Source organism: Neofelis nebulosa, chromosome 8 (assembly GCF_028018385.1).
Source record: "Neofelis nebulosa isolate mNeoNeb1 chromosome 8, mNeoNeb1.pri, whole genome shotgun sequence".
In the NCBI taxonomy this organism is placed as follows: domain Eukaryota; kingdom Metazoa; phylum Chordata; class Mammalia; order Carnivora; family Felidae; genus Neofelis; species Neofelis nebulosa.
The window spans coordinates 37,954,379-37,981,120 of NC_080789.1; the positions used below are offsets into that span (position 1 = coordinate 37,954,379).

Genomic DNA, 26,742 nt, shown 5'->3' on the forward strand with positions numbered 1-26,742 from the left:
GAGGAATTACCCATTTGGCCCTACACCAAATATTATATTAGTATTTGGCAGTTGCTGGTTAGAGCACTGCCCTAAGAAAAGCTACTGTGATTCACTTGATTATACACAGACAGCTCCATATGATGGGTGGTTGTGAGTGAGATCATAAATAACCCCTGTTTCCCGTAACTGATCCAGTGACATTTACAGGAATAAATCTTAACTGTGACCAGGGGTCTCTGTTATTATCTGAAGTGTTAATTAACCTTGACCTTAATAAACAGCTTTCTGAAGTGAGGAGACCGAGTGAATATCAACAATGTACTAACATTTCATTTGTTGCTAGGAAACAGTCAACACTGATCTCCAGCCATTTATTGTTTAGGTCAAGAGGATCCTTACAAAGCTTTAAAGTCAGGGCATAAATTTTGCTTGAAAACAGATTTATAGAAAGGGATCTGATTTACAAAATGAAAAAGAAAGGTACGTTGCTGTTCTGAAAAAGAAAAGCTTAGATTGGTGCCGTATTTACCTTCAATTATAACTCAGTTGAATTATTTTCTACATATTATTTTGTAAAAATATTTTGTAAATCTGAGGACTCTTAACTACAGGTGTGGCAATGACATTCTTAACGAAGATATATTTGCAGAAATATGATAACTACAAATGTCTTAGACTATCAATATATAAACTCATCTCTAGAAAAGAGCAAACACTTCTTATTTGCAGATCCACTTAATGCAAGGAAAACTGGACAGTTTTGTTATTTTTTGAGGAAATTATTGTCACATTTGTTTTTAAAAAAAAGTGTTGCACTTAGTGAAAGCAGTGGGAGAACTGATGCTGTCAGTTCCTGCCCAACTTTTGAAGTGCAAGTTTAGTATAACCAACAGTTGGAACTAATCAGTTGTTATCAACAGAAGTTGATTAATGTAACCAAAATATAATACTCACCAATTTATATCCCATTTTCTGAGATTTAACACTGCAATAGAACAAGCTAAAGAAAACTCAGAGGAAAGTATATACTTTAGGAATGACCCAGGGAGACCTAGTGAATATATATATTATAATATGATATATAATATAATACAGTATAATGTATAATATAGTATAATATATAAAATATGTGTAATATAAAATATACTAAAGATCATTAAAGAAGTCTTGCATTGATGAAGAAAGGCGAAAAAGAGCAAAAGTCTGAGGGAGACATTAAACATCCTACTCCCTTAACAAATTAATTCTGCTTTGACTGGAACAGGAAATAGTAATAAGACTGTAGGAAGAGGATATCGTGGGTCTTTCTTCACATGTTCTTCATTAACTAAAAAAATATAAGGATTAGAAAAGATATATAGAAAATCCAAGTAATCTAATGATATGCCATATAATTCTAATTAATATGTGAATTTAGAAGGGTCTGTATATAAAAATTCAATATGGCTAAAAAGAAATGAGCTGTCTAACTGTGAAAGGCATGGAGTGACTTAGCGTGTACTACTAACTGAAAGAAAAGTACTATGTGATTATACTGTAAGAATCATACCACATGATTCCAATCTGTGGCATTCTGAATGAGGTAAAACTATGGACACAGGAGAAAGATCAGTGGTTGCCTGCAGTTCGTGGGGAGGGAGAGATAAATAAATGGTGCACAGGGGATTTTTAGGGCAACTATTTTTAGTAAAACTATTCTGTATGATGCTGTAATGATGGATACATGTCATTATACATTTGCCCAAACCTGTAGAGTATACACCCACCGTGAACCTTAATGTTAACTATGGACTTTGTGTCAATGCAGGTTGTCTATCATAACAAATGTAGCACTTGAGTGAGGGATTTTATAGTCAGGGAGGCTGTGCATCTATGGGGCAGGGGATATATGGGAACACTGTACTTCCTGCTCAATTTTGCTGTGAACTTAAAAATACTCTTTAAGGAGTGCCTGGGTGGCTCAGTCAGTAGAGCATCAATTGCATTCTTGATTTTGGCTCGGTTCATGATCTCACAATTCGTGAGATCGAGCCCCACGATCTGTGGGCTCTGTGGTGACAGCATGGAGCCTGCTTGGGATTCTCTGTCTCCCTCTCTTGCTGCTCCCCTGCTCACGTATGTGCACATGTGCTCTCTCGTGCCCACACGGTCTCTCTCAAAATAAATAAAACTTAAAAAAATACTCTTTAAAAATAAAGGCTATTTTACAGTTTTAATAGAAAAAGCAACTATATTTCCCAAAGTATTCTTTATACTTTTTCTGGAAAACAACAGAAATGTATTGTCTCACAGTCCTGGAGGCTAGATTAAGGTGTTAGCAGGATTCATTTCTTCTAAGAGCTGTGAGGAAGAATCAGTTCCATGCCACTGCCTTACTTTCTGGTGGTTTTCTGTCAGTTGATGTTCCTTATCAAGGAACACATCACCCTGATCTCTGCCTTGCTCTTTGTGGTGTTTTCCTTGTGTGCATATCTTATTTCCAAATTTCCCATTTTTAGAAGGAAACCATCATATTGGATTGGGGCCCACCCTAAAAATCTCTTTTTAATACTTCAATAAGAACCATATCTCTAAGTAAGGTCACATTCTGAGGTACAGGAGATTAGGACTTAAACATATGAATTTTGAGAGGACACAATTCAACCCATAACAATAAGAAATTTACCATAATGGCTAAAAAAGGCAAATAAAACAATTGAGAAATACAGAGTATTGGTAAAGATGCAGATTTTTATACATTACTACTGGGGCTTTAAATTGTGAGAATGGAATTTATTTAGCATATCTATGAATATTTAAAGCAGCACTATCCTTAATAACCCACGATGGAATCTAGCCAAATGTCTATCAACAGTAGAATGATGAATTGTGGTATAATTATACAATGGAATACTATATAACAATGAAAATAAGATACTTCCATTTCTATAGCAAGGGTAAATCTCATATTGAGCGAAAGATGTAGACACAAAAGTACATATTGTACAATTTTATTTATAAAAAACTAAAAAATCTAAACTAAAAAGCAAAACTAATCTGCAGTGAGAATAGTTAGAATATTGGTTACTGTTGGTGTGAGGTCAGTGGCTGAGAATATGACCTAAGGGGTCTCCATTGGGCTGAGTTATCACTATATTGCTTTAATATTAGGCATAAGAAAACCTAACTTGATTATAAATGAATGTATTAGAACAAATTAGTAATGTTTTTGAAAAATGTAAACAATATATACTCTCTCTGCTACTGCCAAAAAAACAAAAACAAAAACAACTACTACCTTGATTTTTACAGACTTTTATAATTTAAATGGGGGGAGAAGAACATGATAAACGGTTGAAGTTGAAGAATATATCCCAGAGTATTCTTTATTTTTTTTTTCTGGAAAAGCTATACATTTCTCTCACAAAGAAAAAAAAATTAACAGGAAAACTTAAATTTTAGCATAAAATTAAATTCTGGGTTTTATTTCCCTTTTTACAGGATTAGAAAAAAAAGTTATCATCTTTTTTCACATTTCCTTCTTAGTTCTTTAACATTCTTTCCTTTCTGTGGAACATTGTGGTCTTCTGCCTATTTTGCTGATTTTTATGTAGAATTCTGTGAACTCATAATGAGAACAATGGAAAAAATATAAATGATAGAATATACTATGACACTCCAAAAGTCTGAAAAGTCTGAAAAAGGCACATATGACATTTTTCTCTAAGGATTTTAGTTTTAGAAAATAAAATTGCAAGTGTTTTATATCTCAATAAAATGCTACTTTCAACCTAAAAGGAAAAACAACTTGTGACTTGACCAAGTGCTTGATTTTTGCATCAGCATGTGATTGAAACATAATGAATTGACAAAATAGTGGGGTAAATCTCGGACTATGGAATCCCTGTTCTATCTTACTCTTCTGTTCTTTGATTTATTGCTTCAGGTTAAAAAAAAAAGGCTCTTCTAGTCTATATTCAGTATTTAATTAGTGGTTAAAAAACAATGATGAAAAACCATATTAGCTTCTCATTTTTCTGTCTTTACTAAAGAGCTATATATATCAAGGCAGGAATAAGAAATGCTCCTGTCTGGTAATAAAAAAACATTAAGCTTGGGACAGATCCCTGGAGCTCCACAACCAAACAGGAAATACCATGAGACATTGTATTCCATGTGCTGGAAGTGCTTTTCAGTGATAACAAACACGCTTCAAAAGACAACTTTTTTTCTAGGCTAAAAGTAGGACAGGTTAGCTCTGAGAATGAAATGCAACACAAGGGGGCCAGGTGCGTTGGGGAGTGGATAAAGAAATCAGCATAAATGCTGACTTGGCCAGACACTTGTGGCTTATTTCAGCCGGTAGTTTTGCTTATTGTGCGAAATACTGCCGCCTAAAACGATGCACCTCTTTTCCTAGATGTGTTGGTGTGGAGCAACGATCGAGTGATTCGCTGGATACAAGCAATTGGACTTCGAGAATATGCAAATAATATTCTTGAGAGTGGTGTGCACGGCTCACTGATAGCCTTGGATGAGAACTTTGACTACAGCAGCCTAGCTTTGTTACTACAGATTCCAACACAGAACACCCAGGCAAGCCCCTTTCCGCTGTAGTTGCACTGTGCCCTAGTTTATAGAGCGATAAAGTACACTTGTAGGGAGGAAAAAAAAAAGTTGGCTGTGTATTCATGAGCCCTAATGAGAGTTAGCTCAGCTCAACCTTTGAAATATGGCACTGGGGCTTTAATTTGAAGCCACTGGATTTCTAGCCAAAACAAAATCATAAAATTAATCAGGAAAAGGGATTTAGAGGTTATGTAGTCCAGCCTTCCACCTGAATGCCAGATTTCCCAAAACAATATCCCTGGCAGATGGCTTTCAGTCTCTGTCTCTCTGAGAGGCGTTCATTTCTATTTACATGTCTGAATTAGACAGACATTTAACAATGAGTATGCCACTGGTTCCCCAACCTGGATAATTATTCAAATCGGCCGAGTTTCTTAAAAATTTAAAATAAAACCTACAAGCTACAGCACAGGCCTAAGAAATCAGATATCCAGAGATTGGGTATAGGAATCCAGTTTATCTAAAGTTTCCCCAAATGATGAGCATTTGCCAGGTTTGAGAACTATCTCTATAGACTTGACAAAAATTTGGCAGTCTAACTTCATTTTTCATTTTTTTTCATTTATTGCAAAGTTTATATAAAATATTCAGTTGGATTAAAGTAACGAAGTGCCCCTTGACCTCAGACATGTATGTGAAGCTGTCTCTCCACTGTCCACAGACTGACTATAAAGAAAATGGCCCTAGCTTGTATTTATAACTAAAACTTGCAATGGCTTTTAGACACGGAGGACTAAAATCTTAAGACGCTTTAAATAAAACAGGATTGTAATGTTTTCTCAGATGAATACAATCTCTATGATATTTAAAGTAACCTGTGACCTCAGTGATGGTAACTGTAGTTTGATGTCAACAGGCAAGGCAGATTCTTGAAAGGGAATACAATAACCTCCTGGCTCTGGGAACTGAACGGCGGCTGGATGAAGTAAGTCCTTATCTGTCATTCACAAGGGATCTAAGAGTACAAATAAAACAGCTTTCAAGGCATAGTGCTCAAAAATCAATCAGAAGCTTGTTCTCTTTATAGAATCTAGAATTTTCCCCAGTATTGTGCCTAATTATTAAATTTTATTAGTCATTTGGTTTTGGAAAAACCTTTATGAATTCATAAATATTATCATATCAGCAGTTAGAAACACCTAGAAGTAATTTAAAAACAGATTCTCATGAGTTGTGATGGCAAAATTATGATGAGTGACATTTTTTAAAAAAGCAGTGATAACATTAATCCTGATAAACTCAGCTTTTAAATAATTGTGTGTTGACTTCCTAAATATCAGTGTATCCTACAATAAATTTTAGGATATTACAATGAAAAGAAAACTTGCTTTCGGTAAATGGGAAGCTTTTCATTATTTTAGAAAGTGACATTGAGTTTTCCTTAAAAACATATGAGTAACATTTTAACAGTCATAGGATTTAAAAGTTACATGAACTGTAAGAATCCCAAACATAATATATGCATGTTTAAATTATTTGGAAAATAATAAACATATGAGTAGACTCCTGAGACAAAGGAATACAAGGAACATTAGCGAACTCTGTGCATTGATAGATGCTGTGGATTTTATTAGTCCTTCTGAGTTTTTTACAGGGTTTTTCTGGAAGAAGTAGAAAGAAAACCTGAGTATGAAATGGAAAACGCAGAGAGGCATAATTCTGTGTTGCAGAATGCAGGCGTTTCTTGACTAGAAAGAAAAGCTGATTAAAATAATTTTGTGAATGAACCCAGCAAATCCTAAAATGAGGCAATTATTTCACATTCAAATGTGCAAGGAAGATGATCTTGGATTTATAAAATCCAAGCTTTCCTTTGTAGAGGAGGTTATAGACAGATTAGCTCTAGTCTTGACCTCAGCTAACTTCCTATAAATCCATACTCCTGTCCAAGCAGAATAATGATTGATATTTTTAAAACAGTTAATACTTAACTGATTTTAATTTTATAAGTTGTTTGATAATCTTTTTAATCCTTATTCTTAATTGTTGAATCAAAAAGATAATCTACATAAGCCCTACATGCTTTTGAATGCAATTATTCTCCTTGTTTAAAAGTTGCAAAAGGAGGGGCACCCGGGCGGCTCAGTCGGTTGAACATCTGATTTCGGCTCAGGTCATGATCTCATGGTTCATGGGGTCAAACCCCACGTCGGGCTCTGTGCTGACAGCTCAGAGCCTGGAGCCTGCTTGGAGTTCTGTATCTCCCTCTCTGTCTGCCCCTCCCCTTCCTGCTCTCTGTCTCTGTCTCTGTCTGTCTCTCTCAAAAATAAATAAACATTAAAAAAAAATTTAAGTTGCAAAAGGAATGTTGATAAAAATTATTGGGGTGCCTGGGTGGCTCAGTCGGTTGAGCATCCGACTTCAGCTCAGGTCATGATCTCACCACTCGTGAGTTCAAGCCCCGCATCGGGCTCTGTGCTGACAGCTCACAGCCTGGAGCCTGCTTTGGATTCTGTGTCCTGCTCTCTCTCTGTGCCCCTCCCTTGCTCATGCTCTCTCTCTCTCTCTCTCTCTCTCTCTCTCTCAAGAATAAATAAAAACATTAAAAAAAAATTCTTAATAAAATAAAATAATTAAAGAACCATCCTATTGCTACATTTTAAAATGTGGATTGACTCAAAGGAGCCAGGTAGAGACTCAAGCATATATGAGTTAGTGTTGCTTTCTGAAAGTAATAAAAAGCCAAAAGGTCTAAATGGTATGTGACTATCTGCCTTTAAAATATGCTGCATCTTGTTCTTATTTATTAAATAAAGAACACAGCACATGATTTTATCATTCCAGCACTGTAGTCTCTTTTGTCCTAGTTTTTTGTTTGTTTTTTTGTTTGTTTGTTTTTGTTTTTTGAGTGTGAGCAAAAGTAGCTAAACAACTTACCCAGAACCTGTGCTTGTTTCTGGGGCTGATTACATTCAGCCCCCACTGAAAGAATTTGAGAAGTGCTCCTATGCTTCTACAGACTTTCACTTCAAGTTAGTGGGTATCCTTTATCCTTACCTCATGGAAACTTTTTCCTCTGATGTTGCTGATAGGTCCCATTAACTTTCTGAGGGAAGACAGTGTAAAAGAGCAAAAGAGATCATGATTTAAATCCTCCACTTGCTTATTTTTGAGTCCCTAACCCTTACACTGCAGGAGTTGTATATCCCTACACTGTAATATAGTGTTTTGTAGAACTGAAGAGTGTTTATGTTTATGCAACAACTCTTCCAAAATTCTGATTTCCAAGAAATCAGAGGCCACAACTGTGAACTTCTGCTTCTTTTCTCTATTTATAAACATTTGGAGCCTTAGGACAATGTAGAACCTGGCAGTGGAGAAAAGGAGTAGCAGACATCTCTTAAATTGTAAAATGGCTCCCTAATCTAAACAAAATTTAGATTTGGATGCTATGGATTCTAGTAGAACAATGGATATATATAATTTCTTAGGTGATTTCATTTTTTCCAAATTGACTCTGAATGTCAACTAAATTAGCAGTCCATGATGAAGAATACCTTATAGTTTTACTTATTTAGAACAATGATAATTTGAGCTAAGTATTGACCTATTATTCTATATGCCAAAATGAAGTCACCTGAGCTAATAAAGGTAACCACACACACTGAGATTAACTTCAGGGAATAGATAACCATTCCCTACATGAAAAACATAGTGACATAAGAAGATAAGATCTACGTAGAATGATTAATATTTTCCTTAGAATTTGACATAAAGAGTAATTTGTGTTTAATAAAGAATAATACTTGCTAAACAGTAGATTACATATCACTCCTTGTGAATATAGAGAAAGTTCATTGTATCTAAGCAGATGCTTTGTGTATGCGCAGAGAGGGAAGAGATTATATCATTATGATAGAACAGAATCAGCAGCCAGAAATACATTTGTAAAACAGCAACCAGAATTATATTATGCTTTTAGTGGTGTCTAAAGAGCTAAAAGGATGGTTTCCAAGCTCCACAGGTTTTTCAATAAAACACAAGTTAATTCATTATCAGCTGAAATCTAACAAATGACAAATTTGGTTTCTTACACAAACTATAGGTTATTTATCTGATATGATCCAGGCTGTATCAAATATAGCTCTCCCATATGTCTCTTGTTTACTTAAAAGCAAAACTCATGAAATAGTTATTTAAGTTTGTGAGTCAAACACGGTTTGTGTAACACTTAGTGAACTAAATATATAATCTCATACTATAAAATCAGTTGGCATAAAGTGTGACAAAGAAGAGATAATATTGGGGTTTTACTTTAGGTTTTCAAAACGATTTACTTTTACAGATAGCAAACCTTAGATTTGGAGTCAGAGGAAAATTTTTATGAAAGCATTTCTGCTGCAAATCTCCTGTGTTATTGTTTTGGAATCAGTAGAACTCTCCAAATAAAACATAATATTCCATAGGTGTGCTCTACAGACAGACTGTAGATATCAGTGTTGCATGTTTCTAAGTGCACAGTTTTAAGGACCTGGACTAGTTTACTTGTTATTACATCCAATTATAATTCTGTACTGGCAGAGTGATGATAAGAATTTCAGGCGTGGGTCAACATGGAGAAGACAGTTTCCTCCCCGTGAAGTACATGGAATCAGCATGATGCCTGGGTCCTCAGAAACGTTACCAGCTGGATTTAGGTTAACCACAACATCTGGGCAGTCGAGGAAAATGACAACGGATGGTACAGTAGTTTTGCATTTCTGCTTATAAAGTAAAACAAAAAACAAAAAAAAAAAAAACATGTTACCTGTTTAGCAAATGCTAGTATCGTTCTCTGACTTTGCATAGCTTTCTGGAAATTCTTAAGTTGGTTTGCTCTGCTTGAAGTTTACTTTGCTTTCATCAAAAACAGACTCTTGCAAACGGCTGATGCATGAACCCATGGCACCTCATTCACATTATTAAACATAATTTATAAAATCCTGGAAAGGACAGTTTTGGCTAATGTCCACATCTAGGAAGAACAATACTCATCTGCATGATTTGTGTTTCTTTACTCTTCTATTCTCAAAGCAAAGAATTTGTTTAGTTAGAAGATGAATTCGGACTAAAAGGTCCTTAGTAAATGGAAATTAACTCCACAGTCTCCCTACATGTTTGAATATTGCAAGTTTTGTATTTCATCTTAGAAACCCAGATTCATCAGATATTTTCACCTCTGACCAAGGCAGAAGGCCTTAAATAAACACGCACAACTATGAGAAGAGAATTAAACAAACACAAAGCCAATAGTAATTTCCCAATTAGTATTATTTCCTTCTGTGGACATTAGACTTGTGTTATATACCTCACAAAGGAAGACAGCCATTCTGAAGGAGAGACCACTTTGAAATAGCAGTCACAAAATTATTTCTATTTGGTAGACATTAAAAGAAAAAAAAATAGCCCCGCTCTCTTTATTAAGACAATTGCCTAGAACCATTATTTCTTTTCAGGGTTGTAGCTATCATGGCCCTCAAAATCAGTTCCAGTATAACCCGTGATCTTTGTTCTACATGTCTTCTAACTTGTTAATATCATGGAACATATTAAAAAATTCAGGAGGAATTTATTGCAACTAAAATTAGTGAAGAAGCTCTTCAGCACTTGGAGGGGGAAAAAATCCTCTATCCTGAATTCTCTGGGAGCAATCTTTGCTTCAAAAACAGAAACACCATGGGGAGCTGCTTTTGTTACAGGCTTCATCTAAGGAGGAATACACAGCAACTCGAAAGTACAGTCGAATCACAATGGAATAAGTTTTCATTAGTAACTTGGTCTAGCGGGAAGGGATAGGAGTGGCTGATGTCTGAGAGAAAGAAGGTCTACTAGTATGTTCAGGATCCCTTTACGCAGGGGATAATCTTTCTCATCTGAGATTTTTGTACTCAATCATCCAAGTTCCTCTAAAGCCCTTTTCTCCGTTTGCAGTTGCCTCATCAAGACTGCAGAGGTTAGACAACTCCACTGTTCGCACATACTCATGTTGACAAGCCACTCAAAGGAGGCAGCACTGACTTGCTGTGAGTAGCTTTCCTCGGCTGACAAAAAAACAAACCACCCAAAAATGGAACCGACATAGAGTAGTAAATCCACACGATACTCTCTGGTATGGCCTGGCAGTACAGAGGGGAGATGACCCTTTTGGACTGCTAGAGGGTGGAAGAGGAGTCTTAATATCGTAGCTCTTAATCTCATCTTTCTGATCACCATCTGTCTGCTCTGATTTAAGGTCCATCTGTTGGAGGCCTATCACTATCTTATTACACATCAGCAGGTCGCAGCCCCAGCCACCGCCATCTACTTTTCAGTAGCATTTTATACGGACGCACATAGCGTTTTATTGAAGAGAATTCGGCACTCACAGAGTAACACACTTTTAAGTGAATATTTTATATAGGGAAAGTTAAAGCAAGCAGAAAGTGATTCTAGTAGGTACACGGAATCAACTAGCAGCAGAAGCAGGTAAATGATGTAGAGGTAGTTTATTATTAGAAGCCAACGTATGACTGATAATTTTGAATTTCAGTGTATTGTTTTTCATCACTGATTTATATTTGCTGAAAACAAATATGAGCTTTAAGGATCTGGGGCTCACAGCATAGGAACAAAGTGAAATTCTAAGAATGGCAAATAGGACTAAAACCTTGATATATAATTATAAGGTATTAGGCATTTGTATTTAGAGAAATACTGGCTGATGGGATCTACTTCCAAGTCCATATAAAAATGGAGTTTTTTTGAAAAACGGTGGTAGTAAGCCTGTGGTTTCCTAGGCTGTACATGTCAAATGCTCATGAAACTTGTTTAACCTAAAACTGAGTTTTACCAAAATATTTGCCATTTATAATAAATTAATATTTTGGAAAAAGACTTTTTAGAGCAATATTTAGAACCCAGTGCGTGCACAGGGACAGGGAGAAGAAGCAGTTACAGGCAGAGGAACAGCTCATCTTGTGTTGTTTATTCATCGCCTTGAATGAAAGCTCCATGCAATTTCTTGTTGGTCTTTGGGGCCTACTATGGGAGCTGGTGTGCTGCCTTATTTGGGTCACTGTTTGAAGCTGCTGATAAAATAAAAAGCTTTAAGAGATTTAATTTCAGAATGTAAAACCCTAACATTAAAAATTTAATTATGGTATACAATTTGGCATCTAATTAGGCATGATCTAAAGTATATAATGATTTGGCTAAATAAGAGGCTTTCCAAAATACTGTTTGTAATAGCTTCTACACATAACATGATAATTTCCCCAGGAACTGAATACTTCACTAATTTACAAATGACTAATATGTTGAATAGGGCTCGCTTCTTAGTTTTTGACTGATGGGTAGAATTACTCTTTAGCTATTTGCAGTTTGTATTTTGTGCATGGCATTCTAGTTCATATTTCCTAATTTTTACCATTAAATAAGATAAAGGTATTTGTTTACAATAACCCAATCAAGGACAGCCAGTTTCTGTTTTGACGAAACATTAACACTTTTATTATTAAAATAATTCAGAACATATTATTTATCATTTCATTTGTGTCAGAAATAGAAATTGTGAGCTTTTTCTAAGTATATTATGACAGGAAGAATCAGTGATGCCACATCACTGATCCAGACACTGATCCAGATCCTTTGAAATATGGTGTTTTTGTCACAAGTAAACAAAGATGTCTTTTCAGGGGCGCCTGTGTGGCTCAGTCGGTTGAGCGTCCAACTCTTGTTTTTGGCTCAGGTCATGATCTCATTGTTTGTCAGTTAGAGCCCCACTTTGGGCTCGGAGCTGACAGCACAGTGCCTGCTTGGGATTCTCTCTCTCCCTCTCAGCTTGCCCTTCCCCCTGCCCAATTTCAAAAAAAAGAAAAAAAGAAAGAAAAGAAAAAAATAAAGGTGTCTTCTTTTTAAGAGCTCTAAAAGATATGAACTAGAATAAGAATCCATTCCATGAAAGAAGTCAACTCAACTGAATTTACTGATGAGCAAGCTGCAGATTTTTAAAAAGGACTGCTCACATTTTCTATGAATACCTTTGTTTATATTTACTGCCATGCTTTCCACAAACTTGAGCAAATCTTGTGATTTATTAAATTGGCTTGCACAAAGTTGGAGAAGGAGCAAATGTTAATTATGTCCAGCTATCGGCCAGATCCTAGATGGCGTTCCGTTTGTAGACTCCTAGGATGGAAGTAGGCAGGCTCCATGGAGGAGTCTCACTGGTGGCACAGGGGGACTTTCCAGTCCGGGAGCTGACAGCAGACTAACACTGTTCATTAAATATTTCAGATGTCGTCTTTTCAGCCTACTCTACCTAAAGTGCACTACCATCTATGAAGACAAACAGTAAAAACCTTTGTGAAGACTGAATTCTAAGGAAACAACCACCAGTGGTTTATTATGCTGAAAATGTGATTTTGGGGGACTCAGATATTAAGTTTGATTAGTTTACTACAATTGTAAGAAAATGCTTAAGTCATTTGAATAATAAGCATCATCCACGTCATAAATTCTGTACAACAGATGCTTTTATGAAATGGAGCCACTCGTTTTTTCATTTTTTATTGTAAAATACTAGGCATTTATGTATTACTGTGTATGTATTTCTTTTTAAATGTGTAAGTCTTATGTAAATGGATATAAATATGATTTTTAAAAAAATAAAATATATGGTTCATGGAGTCTCGAGTGCAAACATTTGACAATTCCAAGTACTGTTTGTATTTTACCATTCCACCATTTTTACAGTTTCTGAATTGTAACAGTCAAATCGATATGTTTCTCCTTCAAGTCTGTCAATACTTAAAGCTGAAAACCTGCCTCTGATCATGTAAAAAGGAATGATTTAACCTGGAACTGGAGCCAAAAATAGTCCTTTAAAGGCAATCAGGGATGTCCTATATCTTTAGAAATAGCACTGTGATGGCTCGATCTCCTTTTCAACACAAAACAAAGCTAAACTGTTTACAAGAGTCAAGAGCAAATATTTAAAAAAATAATTTATAAGGAATAAATAGCATCTTCTCTTGTTATCTGTGGACCAAGAAAAAAGAGAAAAAACAACAAAAAAAAACTTCTTTACTAAGAACCACATGTTCATCAGATATCTCGAACCGCCAGCCGGCACTGTTCAGTGAATGTCAACCACTGCAGAGTCTGAGGCTCATTTCCATTGAAAAAAAACAAAAAACCCAGAAACCTTTCCCTTTTGTCAATGTAACAGGGCATTAGCCAGACTCATGTCTAATGTTATAAGCTTCTAGCCAAGATGGCCTTGTTGCGACTTCCCTGAAGTCAGTCTTATCAGAGGAAATAAATGAAAGACAGAATGATTAACATATATAGTGTATAAAAGTATAGAAGAGTAATCTCTTCCCTGTGGCTTTATTTGGTGGTGTTACTGTTGTTTATTCTTTGTTTATACGGGAGATTTCAAAGTAAAACCTATTTAATAATACCATTTATCTAACTGCTGATTTTCTGCTGCTTGATCTTATGAAGCGCAAGACCTGTCATTAGTAATTTCCTTTTTGTATTTAATTTGCTGTTTGCACGTACATTACATTTGTTTTGATGTCTATTTTTGTTTAACAGATTCAGTCAAAAGGTAATGGTAACAGAAACCCTCTCCATTGTCAATAAAAAAAAAATACTTCCAGTTCTCTGTTTAATCTTTGTTTTCTAGTCACATAATATTTAAACTGTAATGAAAATTGGTCTTCTAGTGACTCTCAGTCTATTTTTTACCTTCAAAAGTGAGTCTGCCACAAGAGGGAGCACTGAACTTGCGTATGAAGGTGATTTTTAAAATTTTCTGGAAATGTTGCCTGAGCAGAAAACAATGCAAAGGAGCTTTCTCAGCTCATCTGATCACTGGGATCTTGACTTAGGGAAATGAAATATAATACAGAAACTATGATATTATAACAACACACTAGATCTGTATCTACTCTCAATACATGACTTAGAGAATATCCAGTAAGAAATGTTAATCGTTTATAATAGATTCTAATGTATAGAGAGAAAAAGATCTAGCTATTCCCTCAAAAAAAAAAAAAACAAAAAGAAAAACAAAACAAACATAAAATACTCTTCAACTTATAGTATAATTTGTGCCAGAATCTAAAATCCATTTACTGGATTAAGCTCAGAACCTCAATATTTTTCCTTCTGACCAGTTATCAAACTTATGAATTTTCACATTTGTAATGATGAGAGCCTTCTCAAATACAATTTTATATAAACAGAAGTGCTTCTTAGATATAAAGCAGATCTTTTATATATTTAATGTATTGTCTGGAGCAAAATAACTGGAAAACACTTTTCCATAGGTTTGAAAGAAAATCTTATTTAAATTTTTCCAATGTCTTACAGTAAAATATTCTATGAAGATACCAAGAAAAGGTCATGAGGACTTTATTTCAGAAAATACAATGATTGTATTTTTGGTAACATTATATCGTTATTTTTAAAGATACATTTAATCCAGAATATTCTAGGTACTATCTACTGAAAGTGCTTTATGGTAAGTATGTAAGAGAAAATTCCTTTTTTTCCTACCAAATTTTAGGCAGTCCAACAGCTCAAGTGTATCTTTCTTGCCCCACTTTTAGTCACATGAAAGTAACAGTACTTCCTCTGACTCTTCGGAGGAGATAAATTTCCTCAACCAGATGCAGGAACAGTACTTCCTCCCCAGTCTCATGCACCGAGTTATTGGAAAATAACTTGAGCCTGCTTGCTAATGTGTCCCTTCAGAATTGATTGCTAGGAAAAATGTGCAAGAGGTCCACAGATACACCCTTCACACAGTTCTCGGATCTGCCTTTGTGTATCCCTCACAAATGAACAATGGTACACATTCAGCTAAAGAATTTGCCATTTCAAATTGACGGGATGTTACACGAAAAAATAATTCTTATATTCTTAACAAGAATATATTACTTAAGATTACAGTTGTGATAATGAGTAAAATGTACCCAACAGAAGGGACACTTTAAGGAACTTCACAGCTTCAAATTATAAGTTGAATGTCTATCTAGTTGGTTTAATGCAGGCTACCGAAACAATTAAAGAGAACAATTAGCTGAAAAAATTTTCAGGTGTAACAATCAAGAAGCCAATTTAAGCAAAGAGGACTTTACTTTGAGAAGCCATTGATTTATAGCTTATGGTCCAAAAAAAAAAAAAAAAAAAACCTATCATTTTCGTAATGTCTTTATATATAAGTTGTAAGCATTTTTTATGAAATAAACAAGTAAATAAGCTCTCTGTTATCTCTCACATATATTTCATATACCCAGACTATCATGTTAGGACAGCTGCTCTTAAAAAATAATTTTCCTGATGGACTGAAAGATTGGGAAATACTTTAAGCACCATCAAAGACTCAATGGGCATGGTATATATATATTTTTTAGTTTAAATGTATTCTTCGATAACTGATAGCATGTAGAATCCTAAGTAAATCATATATTTAATTATCTACTCTGGCTAATTGGTACATTACCATAAACTTATTAACAAAGATTCATTTTCAGGATTTTTTCTTAAATTCTCAATAGTTTTAGATAAGTTTAAATGGAAACGTGTTTGAATGTCACAATGTGTTTTTAGTGAGTTATTAAAAAATTAGAGATTTCACATAAAAATCTAGATTTGGGATTACTAAAAACTCCAGGTCTTTAGCATAATATAAAAACTTTTACATTTCTTCCTTAAGAGTTTTCCTTGTCAGTTTACTGCATTTTTGTGTCATTTCCTTGTTTTTATAGGAAGCTGGAATCATTAAGTGTACGGTCAACTAAGAACCTGAGACAGGAGGAACTCCAAAGCGCTCTCACCTCCCTGACAAACAGACTGGATTAAATGACCTCTAGGATCTGTCAGGCATGTGATTTCCCTTGACAAGGTCAAAATGACCCGAGGGCAGAGCTGTATCCTGGTATCTAAGCTTCCCTCAGGAAATGTAGGTCTAGATGGATGCTCGTATTTCAAAGTCATCGGTCTAGGTGATTCCCTAAAACCTCCCATTTTATCTATTTTTTTTTTAATAACCATGCATGGGGACATCTCAAGAATGTTAGAAAATATTCAGAATTTCTGTAAGAAAAATTATCATTATTTTCTGACTTCAACTTGAGTTTTAGGTTTTGGGTCAAAGCTACAGATTCCTCATTTCAGGAAGTACTCTATGTTAATATGCCACTTTCAATTAAAATATTTGAGGGAGTAAGCTTTTTAAAATCATACATTAGCTATATTTTTCCTAAATTAAAGTGATAAACAATCTACAATGAACCATGTTCCAGGCAACTGAAAAAGATGCTAATTGGGTCTAATTAAACAGAAGGCACAGGTCTTCTTCTAGTCTTCAAGTACTATTTTTTTTTTTTTTAGACCAAGCTTTATAATTCACATTTCAGGTTGCAAGTAATTTCTATTTAAATATTTATTTATGGGAAAGAATTCAAAAAATTTGACTCCAGTTAGAAAATTGACTCAAATTGACTCAAAATAGGAAAAAAGAAAGTCATGATGCCTGCTTCAGCACTTCTTCTATGTGCCCAAAAATGCTGGGGTCTTCAATTGTAGGTGTTATCTGGAAAGAAAAAACAAGAGATGAATGTTCGTCCCTGAACCCCTTCCATCTCTCTATAATTAAACAATTACATGCAATGTTGTATTCCCCATTATCTTATAATATGCATATAAAAATGTTGAAAACGAGGGAACTCTGATTTTAATATTTTAAAATATAATTTGTAGTCTTCCAGAATAATAAACTGTTCATTTAGCAAAACTATTGGTCCTAAATGATGGGGTTTGGGGGTGTTGGTGAGGGTTTGGAGCCAATGGCCAGGAAAGAATTCTCGAAGAAGTCTTGGTGTCAAAAAGGTGATTTTATTAAAGCACGGGGACAGGACCCATGGGCACAAAGAGCTGCACTGGGGTTGTGAGGAGTGACTGTTTATTATATACTGTTGGGGGAGGTAAAGTCAAGAGGAAGTTTCTTAAAGGGATTTCCACATGCTAAAGAGGATTTACAGATTATTGGAAGCCTACCTATTGTCAAGCTAAGGTTGTTTTTCCCTCTAGCAAAGCATTATCATTAAGATAGGGACTTCACAGAAATTAGGTTATTGATAAAATGATCTTTTTCTTGTAATATTACTAAGATATTTGTAAACTGATGGAGACTCTATCAGTTTAGCCATTTGTTTTATGTCCTTTCCTTTGTTCTTGGGCAGCCAGGAGTGCCTGAGGAATGTGTCACATAGCCCACCTGGGGGGTGGGGGAGTTGGGGCAAGTCAACTTGCCTTATGCTCCTTCATCACTAAGTGGTACTTTCTCTAGAATCCCTCTAATGAGCCTTTCTTTGTACCTCTTTTGAATTTTTTTTTTTTTTTTTTTTTTTACATTTTCTCATACAACTATTTACTGTTGCATCACCTTCTAGTAGATATTGGTGATTAAGTACATACACTTGAATTAGCCTAACATTTTCCAAAATAATTTTCACTCAAAATAGAAATAATTAGAATATATATCAATTAGAGCTATAGAGTATATATGAATGAGAACTATATAACCAGCATATATATTATATATATGATACATACACATATATATATCATATATATCTGCACATATACAGCATGTATATAACCAGCATGCATAACCAGTCTCAATTGTTTGCTTTCTCATTCAGTAATAGTCATTAATGACTACAATGAAGGAAGATGTGTCTTTAATTCATTAAGACTGCATTTCCACTAGTTGTTTGCATTTAACTGACATACTGATAGTAAAAGTATTTTCACACACTGGTTCCTATAATCTCAAAGCATATGGTTTTAATTAATACGTGTTTCCACAACCCTCATTCCTAGAGAGTGGTTATGCATTTTCCCCCTTAACATTAAAAAAAAAAAAAATGTAAAAACATTTCAGAACCTGGCATTGAACATTTTGGATAATTTACCTTATACGGCTTGCCGTTGACCAGGGCAGACAGAGCTGACCGGGGAATTTTTCCAGATCTCGTTTTGGGTAACTGTTTCACAAACACTGCATTTCGAAAAGCAGCCACAGGGCCAATGCTCTGTCTAACATGGTTCACAATTTCTTCCAAAACTTGTTCCTCTGTTGTATTAATATCTAGGGAGAAAGTTTAGGTAGATAAGCACTGAATTAACTAGGATTAATCATTCAGGGCCCAAACACTCTGGGAGAACAAAGATCTCTCACCTTTTCTCAACACGCAGAGTGCTAAGGGGACATGACCTTTCAAAGGATCTTCCTTACCAACAACAGCACAGTCAGCTACCATGCCATGGGAGAGGACCGACTGTAATAAGGAAAGCATTCATTTAGAAAACCTATGTGTGTATATATATATATATATATACACACATAAGTATATGTATAAGAATATGTATATGTATAAGAATATATAAAGAGAATATATATTCTCTCTATATATATTTATATATATTCTCTGTATAAGAATATATAAAGAGAGATACGGACATACGTATTTCAATCGGAAAAAAAAAGTACACGTCAGAGAACTCAAACCTTATAGCTGCCTGCGTGAAAGTTACTACTAATTCACAGTTCGTATCATTATAGCCAGGGTGAATGAATGATTAGGACCCCCACGGTAGTCACTCACAAAAGGCTAACAGTGATTAAGACAAACTGCTTAGCTTACCTGGAAAGTAGGAGAATTGTTTCTTCACCTCACTTGTTTATTAATGAAGTCAGGGCAGGTATGCAGTGAGAACACACTGCAGTGTGCATCCGAAATAAAAGGGCCTCACGGTGATTTAGCGTTAGTGCTGGCTACCATAAGCGCACTTTCCAGAGAAATCCAAGGCAGCCCCATGACTAAAAGGATTTTATTTCTGTATCTGTTAGTAAGCAATGAACAGAGCATCTCTTTTCTTGAATGACCACCCATCCAGAGAGGATTTTCCAACTTCAAAGAAAAGGCTGGAGATAGCATGAAGCCCTGACTTCAGATAATCACCCCTGTCAGGGAGCCATTTTCATACTGCTTACTCTAAGCTCTAAATATCTTAAAGAGCAAAGCAGCTATCAATCTAGAATCACAAGAAACCACAGAGTAACCACATGAAATACAGAAGCTTAGGGTTAAAAAAACACTTCTGCTGTGATGGTACTTTTAAAAATGATTGTTCAAAATGTCCTCTTCTGAGAGAGTAATAGGTATTTCAGTGACTGCAGATCTCTAATAGCTAGAGAAAACAGTGGGCAATATACCAACAGCCCATTTGACACTTCTTATTCTTTATTCTTTCAACAAATATTTACCAAATCCTTCTATGTTCCAACCACTGCACCAGGCTCAATGCTGAGCAAAAATAGGTGCTTACAGTCTAATAGATGAGAACAATCTTAATAAACAATCACTAATATTTGTTATTGTGAATGTCTAAATATAAAAGTGGTAAGGGCTCTGGGGAAATAACCGGGTTTTTATATGAAAGCTATAGCAAAAGCCTCCAAAATAACTTAGGTTTTTATGTGAAATACAGAGCAAAAGCAGAAGGACAGGGGTCTCAGAGAAGCCTTCAGGAAATGACGATGAGCTCAGGTGTCAAGGATGAGTAGACACTGATTAGGCAAGGAAAAGGGCGGGGCAAATCCCTGAGGAGAGACTTCACACAAAGCATTTGAACCTGAAAGAAACTAATGTGGCAGGAGAGCAGCAAGGCTGAGAGAGGCGCAAGAGGAAAGGAAACTGTACAGGTAGAAAGGGACTGTGCTAAGGACTTCCAATTTAGTAGAGTTGGAAAAGCGATGAAGCAATTTCAAGAGTTGAGGAGGAGATACAAGATCTTTGTGGATTTTTTTAACAGACTTTATTTTTTGGAGTAGTTTTAGATTCATAGCAAAATTGAATGGAAAGCACAGAGTTGTCATTTCTCTCCCGCCCCCATATATGCGCAGCCTCCCTCACTCTCAAGATCCCTCACTAGAGTGGTGTATTTGTTAGAATTGACGAACCAACATCAACACGTCATTCTCGCCCTCGTCGACAGTTTACATTAGTGTTCACTCTTCGTGTTGTACATTCTATGGATCTTATGAAATGTGTGCACCATTATATTGCATTTTACAGAATAGTTTCACTGCCCTAAAACATCTCCTGTGTTCTGCTTATTCATCCTTACTTCCTGCTAGCCCTTGGCAAACACTAATCTTTTCAGTGTCTCCAAAGTCCTTTTCCAGAACGCTGGAATCATATAGTATGTAGTCTTTTCAGATTGGCTTCTTTTGCTTCAGATTGTATTTTGAAACACAAACTTACTTTGGGTTCACTGTGGAGAACAAATAGAGGATTGTTAAGGGTGAGTATTACAATTTATTCAAATCACCCATGAGGCTACAAGTAGACTAAGGCTATCACAATGGGTAATGGGATTCTAGAGTTTCTTTAAAGGTAAAATGAACATATTTTTATGATAAATTGGATATGGAGCAAGAAGAAGGTAGGGAAGTTATGGATGATTCTATGTTCTTTGGCTTGAACAGATGTTTGGATAGTGGTGCCATTTTCTAAGCCAGAAAATACTAGTGAAGGCTAAGCTTGGAAGGAATGATCATATATTAAGTCTTGGAGATGTTCCACTGAGGCATCTTTGAGATATCTAAGTCAAAGCAGTTGAGTCTGATGGGAGTCTTAATCTGGAGATGCACATTTAAATGTCATTAATGCATAAATGGTAACAAAAGCTACAGATAAAGATTAGATTATTTAGGGAGATTGGGGCACCTGGATGGCTCAGTTGGTTATCTAACTTCAGCTCAGGTCATGATCTCACGGTTTGTGGGTTCGAGCCCCACATCAGGCTCTGTGCTGATGGCTCAGAGCCTGGAGCCTTCTTTGGCTTCTGTGTCTCCCTCTCTCACTGCCCTTCGCCTGCTCATGTTCTGTCTCTCTCTCTGTCTCTCAAAAATAAATGTTAATAAAAAATAAATTAGGGAGAAAGCAATAAGAAGATGAAAGCCTTAAGGAACTCTGACATTTAATGGCTACATGAAAAAGGAGAAGCTGACAAACGAGACGAAAAAGGCACAACCAGAGAGACAGGAAACACACAGCAGAATCTGGGACATGATGCTTTCCAGTCCCAAAGTTTCCAGGAAAATCTTTTTTTTTTCTTTTAATTACACCAAGTTGAAAATGAGTCCTGGAAGACTCAGCGAACGACTAGAATGTTGGGTGCAAAGCCGGTGCACTACCTCACACTGCCCCTGATTAAGCACAGAAATCAACATTTCTCCCATATCCTGTTGTTACCATCCACTTTGAAGGACTGAGTTATAAGAGTTGCCAGCCACATAGTTTTTGACTCTTCTAGTGCCGACGATAGGATATGTTCAATAAATTATTTTCTGTGGTACATATTTTATTCACTTCATTGCTGAGATAAAGCTGTGTACTGCATCTTCCATTAGTTGGGTCTGACTAAAAAGCTCCTGCAAAACACGTACTATACAGACCACACAACACCATCTTCTCCCAGTCTTCAGTTGGAACTCTCAAAATGCTTCCAACGGCTTCCCATTTGTTAAGATCTTATTTATGTGTTAGGTGCAGATGCTAGAGGCAAATTTCCTTGCCAGAGATCTGTACTGGGAGTTAGTATACTCAGTCTGTGGAGACAATATTTTGTCGATGGCAGATAGGATGTCGATTTGGTGGGCCCGATCCTGTACTTCTGGCTTAGGATTCCCTTCATGGGTGGAGAAAAACTTTTTTCTGGCTAACCAGAGTTTTGACTGTCAAAGAAGAAATTGTTAAAGTGTTCATTGGTGCCATAAGCCTCTCTACCTTAGTTTTTTAAATGCCAATGTATCTGCTCAAATTACTATTAAAAAAAAATCTGATCATCCAGGTATTTTGTCACCTAACCAGTGTAATTTTAACTAAATCAAACATCAAAACTTCTAGTTTGCCATTCATTCACCGTATTGTTTTAATTTCACCACGTTTCTACCCTCAGTATTAGTATGTTTAGAAGTGGATGGAGGGGGGTTCCTGGGTGGCTCAGTTGGTTAAGCATCCAACTTCAGCTCAGGTCATGATCTCACGGCTCGTGAGTTCGAGCCCCATGTCAGGCTCTGTGCTGACAACTCCGAGCCTGGAGCCTGCTTCTCTCTGCCCCTCCCCTGGTCACTTCTCTCTCTCTCTCTCTCTCTCTCTCTCTCTCTCTCTCTCTCTCTCAAAAATAAATAAACATTTAAAAAAATTTTTTTAAAGATGTGGATGGGGAAATTCTGACTGGTTTTCCATATGGGCAGAGTATTTTAAAATCAGAATATATAACACAGTTTTCTACAATATCAGAGTTTCACATTTTTTCCTAGTTTGTAGACAAGCTCTTAAAAATCTGTGAAAAACATAATCATTTACCAGAATTTTATGTCATCTATAAACAAGGTTCATTATTATACTGGATAAAATATTATATTAATCCATCAGTATTGAAAAGATGCCATAAAGGAAGGGGGGGGGATGGCTTTCTATGTTGGCTTCATAAATAATATTTACATGCCAAATAATGATTTCAACAACTGAATCATTAAAAAGGAAAGCATCAAATTATGTCTTGGCAACATTTAAGGGACAGAAACCAAACAAATGTCTTGGGGGGCTAAAAATATCCAGAGCCATTTTCATATATTTTCTCCACATAAAATCCATAAGCCTCTGTGATTAACTGGCATTTAAGAACTGAAAAACTAACACAACTTAAAAGGTAATTGTCTCAACCAAAAGTGTGCAATGGTTCCAATTTACGACTTTTTGTCTTTAGGATGGTCTGAAAGCAATATGAGTTCAGTAGAAACTATGCTTCAAATTTTGAATTGTGGTCTTTTCCTAGGCTAGGATATGTGGTACAATCCTTTCTTGAGACACTGGGCAGTGGGGGAAGCCTCAGTGCCCAGACAGCCAAGTGATCACAGGGTAAACAACTGATACACTTACAACCACTCTCTACCCATACCACCATTCTCTTTTTCATTTTCAGTACCATAGCCAATAAATTACACGAGCTATTCAACACTTTGCTATAAAGCATATTTTACATAAGATGATTTTGCCCAACTGTAGGCTGATGTGAGTGTTCTGAGCATGTTTAAGGTAAGGTAGGCTAAGTTCTGATGTTTGGCAGGTTAAGTGTATTAAATGCATTTTCAACTTATGATCTTTTCAATTTACAATAAGTTTATCAAGACATAATGTCTTCTCAAATTGAGGAATATCTGTATAATGTTAGGATAACAGTCCTTGTAAATGCTTGTCATTTGTTGTTTCTGGGGTACTGTCATTTCTGGGTAAATTTTAATGGATTTGGAAGGTTTTGTGGCTTTAGTGAGCTGAATTATACAGATCTCTTAATTATGTTTTTAAGTAGTTTAATCTTAGAAGTATTAGTTTAAATCAAGCACTTTCATAAAATGCAAGGAGCCAGTTTTGGTGGGAGATTGTGTCTGCAGTAGGGAAAAGAAGAATGCTTTTCATTCCCTCTGATGTTGGAGTCAGATTCTACATTATTATCAGTAATCATATTCATACTCAGGAAAATGTTCAGTAATTTTACAACTATTTAAATCCAGTAATCATTTAATGCTGAGTAGAACAGAAATTACATGGCATCTTTGTTGAATATACACTTTATGGAAACATATTCAATCCTGAAGAAATCACTCCTAAAAATAGCAAACAAAATAGTCAGCTTGGAAAACAAACAGTGAAACTATGGTTAGAATAAACTTCCAAAGGGCAAATTGCAATGAACACTGCCCTAGGCTTTAAGTGCAGTATTTTAATGCCAGATTTCCAAGTTCCCAACAATACCAGTGGGATTATTTTAAGCTACAAGTGAATGAATGAAATCAGAGAGCCTAATTTGTTCCCTGGAGGTGTCTATGCATGATAGCCTGCCCACAGCGGCGAAAGAGCACCAAGCAAGAAGGATCGCTCCTGGTAATTTTGGCTCATAAGACCTGAACTAGCAGACTTCAGACCCAATTTTCTAAAGAACACCTTGAACTTCCACCAAAATATTCCAAGTGTCTAGCTAGATGCCAGACTTTCAAAGATCAACTTTTCAAATAGATACAATTGTTCTTCAATAGTTACAGAAGGCCCTAACAGGTGCTGAGATCTGCAAGGATAAGATCCTCTTAAATTTATAAAAGCTATTCTAGAACTCTTGTTTTCTTATGATGAGAACAGAAAAGAACATAGTTTCCTAAAATGTTTTTGATGTAGTAACTTTAATAGAATTTGTTTGATTAGTCTTATGTAATGCACTTGTCATATTTTACTTTAAGAAACTGGGAAGGCACAGATTTTCACTATATACAAAAGCAATATTCAGTCTATTTTTAATTATTACAGATGACACTCCCATGCATTAAGACCCTCAAATCCTATTTCAAAAACTCAAAACAGAATTCAGCATTCAGAATTGACAACTGAGAATCCTAATGGGAATCCTGGAAAGCATCTACATGTAAAGTAAGGTTTGGACACTTTAATAAAAGTTGGTTATGTCATCAATAAAAACATTTCACATACATATTAATTATCAATATGTTAAGCAATTTTTATAGGATGTGGGAAAAAGCCAGTAAAAAATGTTAGTTCCCAACTCTTTAAAGGATGTCGTCATGAAGAAACAAACCTGATATGAATTGAGTTATTAACTTCCTTATTAGACGTAAGTATACAACAGAGTTAATCATTTAATTTATACAAAGGGAGACATTCACTTCAAGAAGGCTTGAAGGCTGGCAGGTGTCCTATTATGTGCTGTAATTACTCCAAGATCTAGTGACAAAATTCTTGTTGGGAAGCATGGATTCCAGCATGCTTTTTTTTTTTTTCCAATTTTGTCATTTTAACTATCTTCTGCCTGCCTCATTCTCTGATTACATACAGTGAGGATGTCAGTAGAAACATATATTTAAATAGATTGATACTTCCCTTTTTATTCTAAAAATAAAAGAGAGAACCAAGAACTTTGATAATAAAAGCTGTGCATATGTAATCTCCAAATTTTGATTAGCTGAGTCTGCCAGAAATACAGGTGAATATTGGAGGAAATCTCCTACAGGCAAGAAATTAAAAGTTCATGCAACCAGAACAACCTTTCGCCAACACACCAAAATACATGAAGCATAAATTTCAATTTCAGGTTATCACAAAATTCAGAGTAGGTTAAAAACAAGATAATATTAGAGCACAAGCCACATATCCCAAAATATTATATAGAATTCTTTCTTTTTACTCAAATGATATCAAACTGTCACACACACACACACACACACACACACACACAAGCCAACATGACAAGAAGTGTTCATATGTTTTGTTTTAGCTGAAAGTAAGTGTGACTTTTAAAGAAGGTGACCAGTGGGGTGCCTGGGTGGCTCAGTCACTTAAGCGGCCGACTTCGGCTCAGGTCATGATCTCTCGGTTCTTGAGTTTGAGCCCTGTCTAGGGCTCTGTGCTGATAGCTCAGAGCCTGGAGCCTGCTTCAGATTCTGTGTCTCTCTCTGACCCTGCCCTGCTCCTACTCTGTCTCTTTCTTTAAAAAATAATAAATAAATGTTAAAAAAATTAAAGAAGGTGACCATCTTTTAATTATAGGAAAGAGAAGTAAACTTTGATTCTGCATGCTCTGATCCCACTGGATTACTACTCATACTACTTTAAACATTTTCTTTCATTTAAACTGTAGTTTGCTCTATTCCATTTCAAAATGATTCTGGGTTTGGTTCTGATAAAGATGGAATAAATACACTCCACCTTATCACTTTCACTAATTGCAATGAAAAACTCTGGGCTGAAAAAACCAGATCAGATGACACTATTAGAATTATAAACTTGAGACACAACCTGATGGTGAATCCCCTCTTTTTTGTTTGTTTCTTTGTAGGATTTGGTTTTTTTGTCATTATGGTTTGTTTGTTTGCCTCCTGCATATTCCGGCCTGGATGCCGGAGTAGCACAAAAGATGGAACTGCCAATAAGTGCAGACAGAAAAAGCCCCCCAAAACATCTGCCTTTACAGAGGTCTAGGGAAAGGAGCAGAGGATCTGGGAAACAATCCTTTTCATGCTACCTCTCTCCTCTAGGT

At 35.7% G+C, this 26,742-nt stretch overlaps 2 protein-coding genes across 19 annotated transcripts in view; one reads left to right on the forward strand and one right to left on the reverse strand.

The window, feature by feature from the left end:
* The window catches only part of PPFIA2 (PTPRF interacting protein alpha 2), a 480,968-nt gene extending 466,743 nt beyond the window's left edge, over positions 1-14,225 (forward strand). For 17 of the 18 annotated variants that reach the window (XM_058741898.1, XM_058741906.1, XM_058741900.1 and 14 more), the window contains 5 exons: positions 4,382-4,557; positions 5,447-5,515; positions 9,112-9,271; positions 10,501-10,592; positions 12,844-14,225. In XM_058741898.1, the coding sequence (XP_058597881.1) occupies positions 4,382-4,557; positions 5,447-5,515; positions 9,112-9,271; positions 10,501-10,559 (464 nt within the window). In that variant the 3' untranslated portion in view covers positions 10,560-10,592; positions 12,844-14,225. The remainder of the gene's footprint in view (positions 1-4,381; positions 4,558-5,446; positions 5,516-9,111; positions 9,272-10,500; positions 10,593-12,843) is intronic. The other variant, XM_058741902.1, reaches the window with a different exon arrangement.
* A 2,762-nt stretch (positions 14,226-16,987) lies between these two features.
* Positions 16,988-26,742, reverse strand: part of ACSS3 (acyl-CoA synthetase short chain family member 3) — a 156,800-nt gene continuing 147,045 nt past the window's right edge. Inside the window, exons 14-16 of the mRNA XM_058741919.1 lie at positions 18,806-18,905; positions 18,540-18,715; positions 16,988-17,155 (exon numbers count right to left, since the gene is read on the reverse strand). Of these exons, the coding sequence (XP_058597902.1) occupies positions 17,087-17,155; positions 18,540-18,715; positions 18,806-18,905 (345 nt within the window). The 3' untranslated portion in view covers positions 16,988-17,086. The remainder of the gene's footprint in view (positions 17,156-18,539; positions 18,716-18,805; positions 18,906-26,742) is intronic.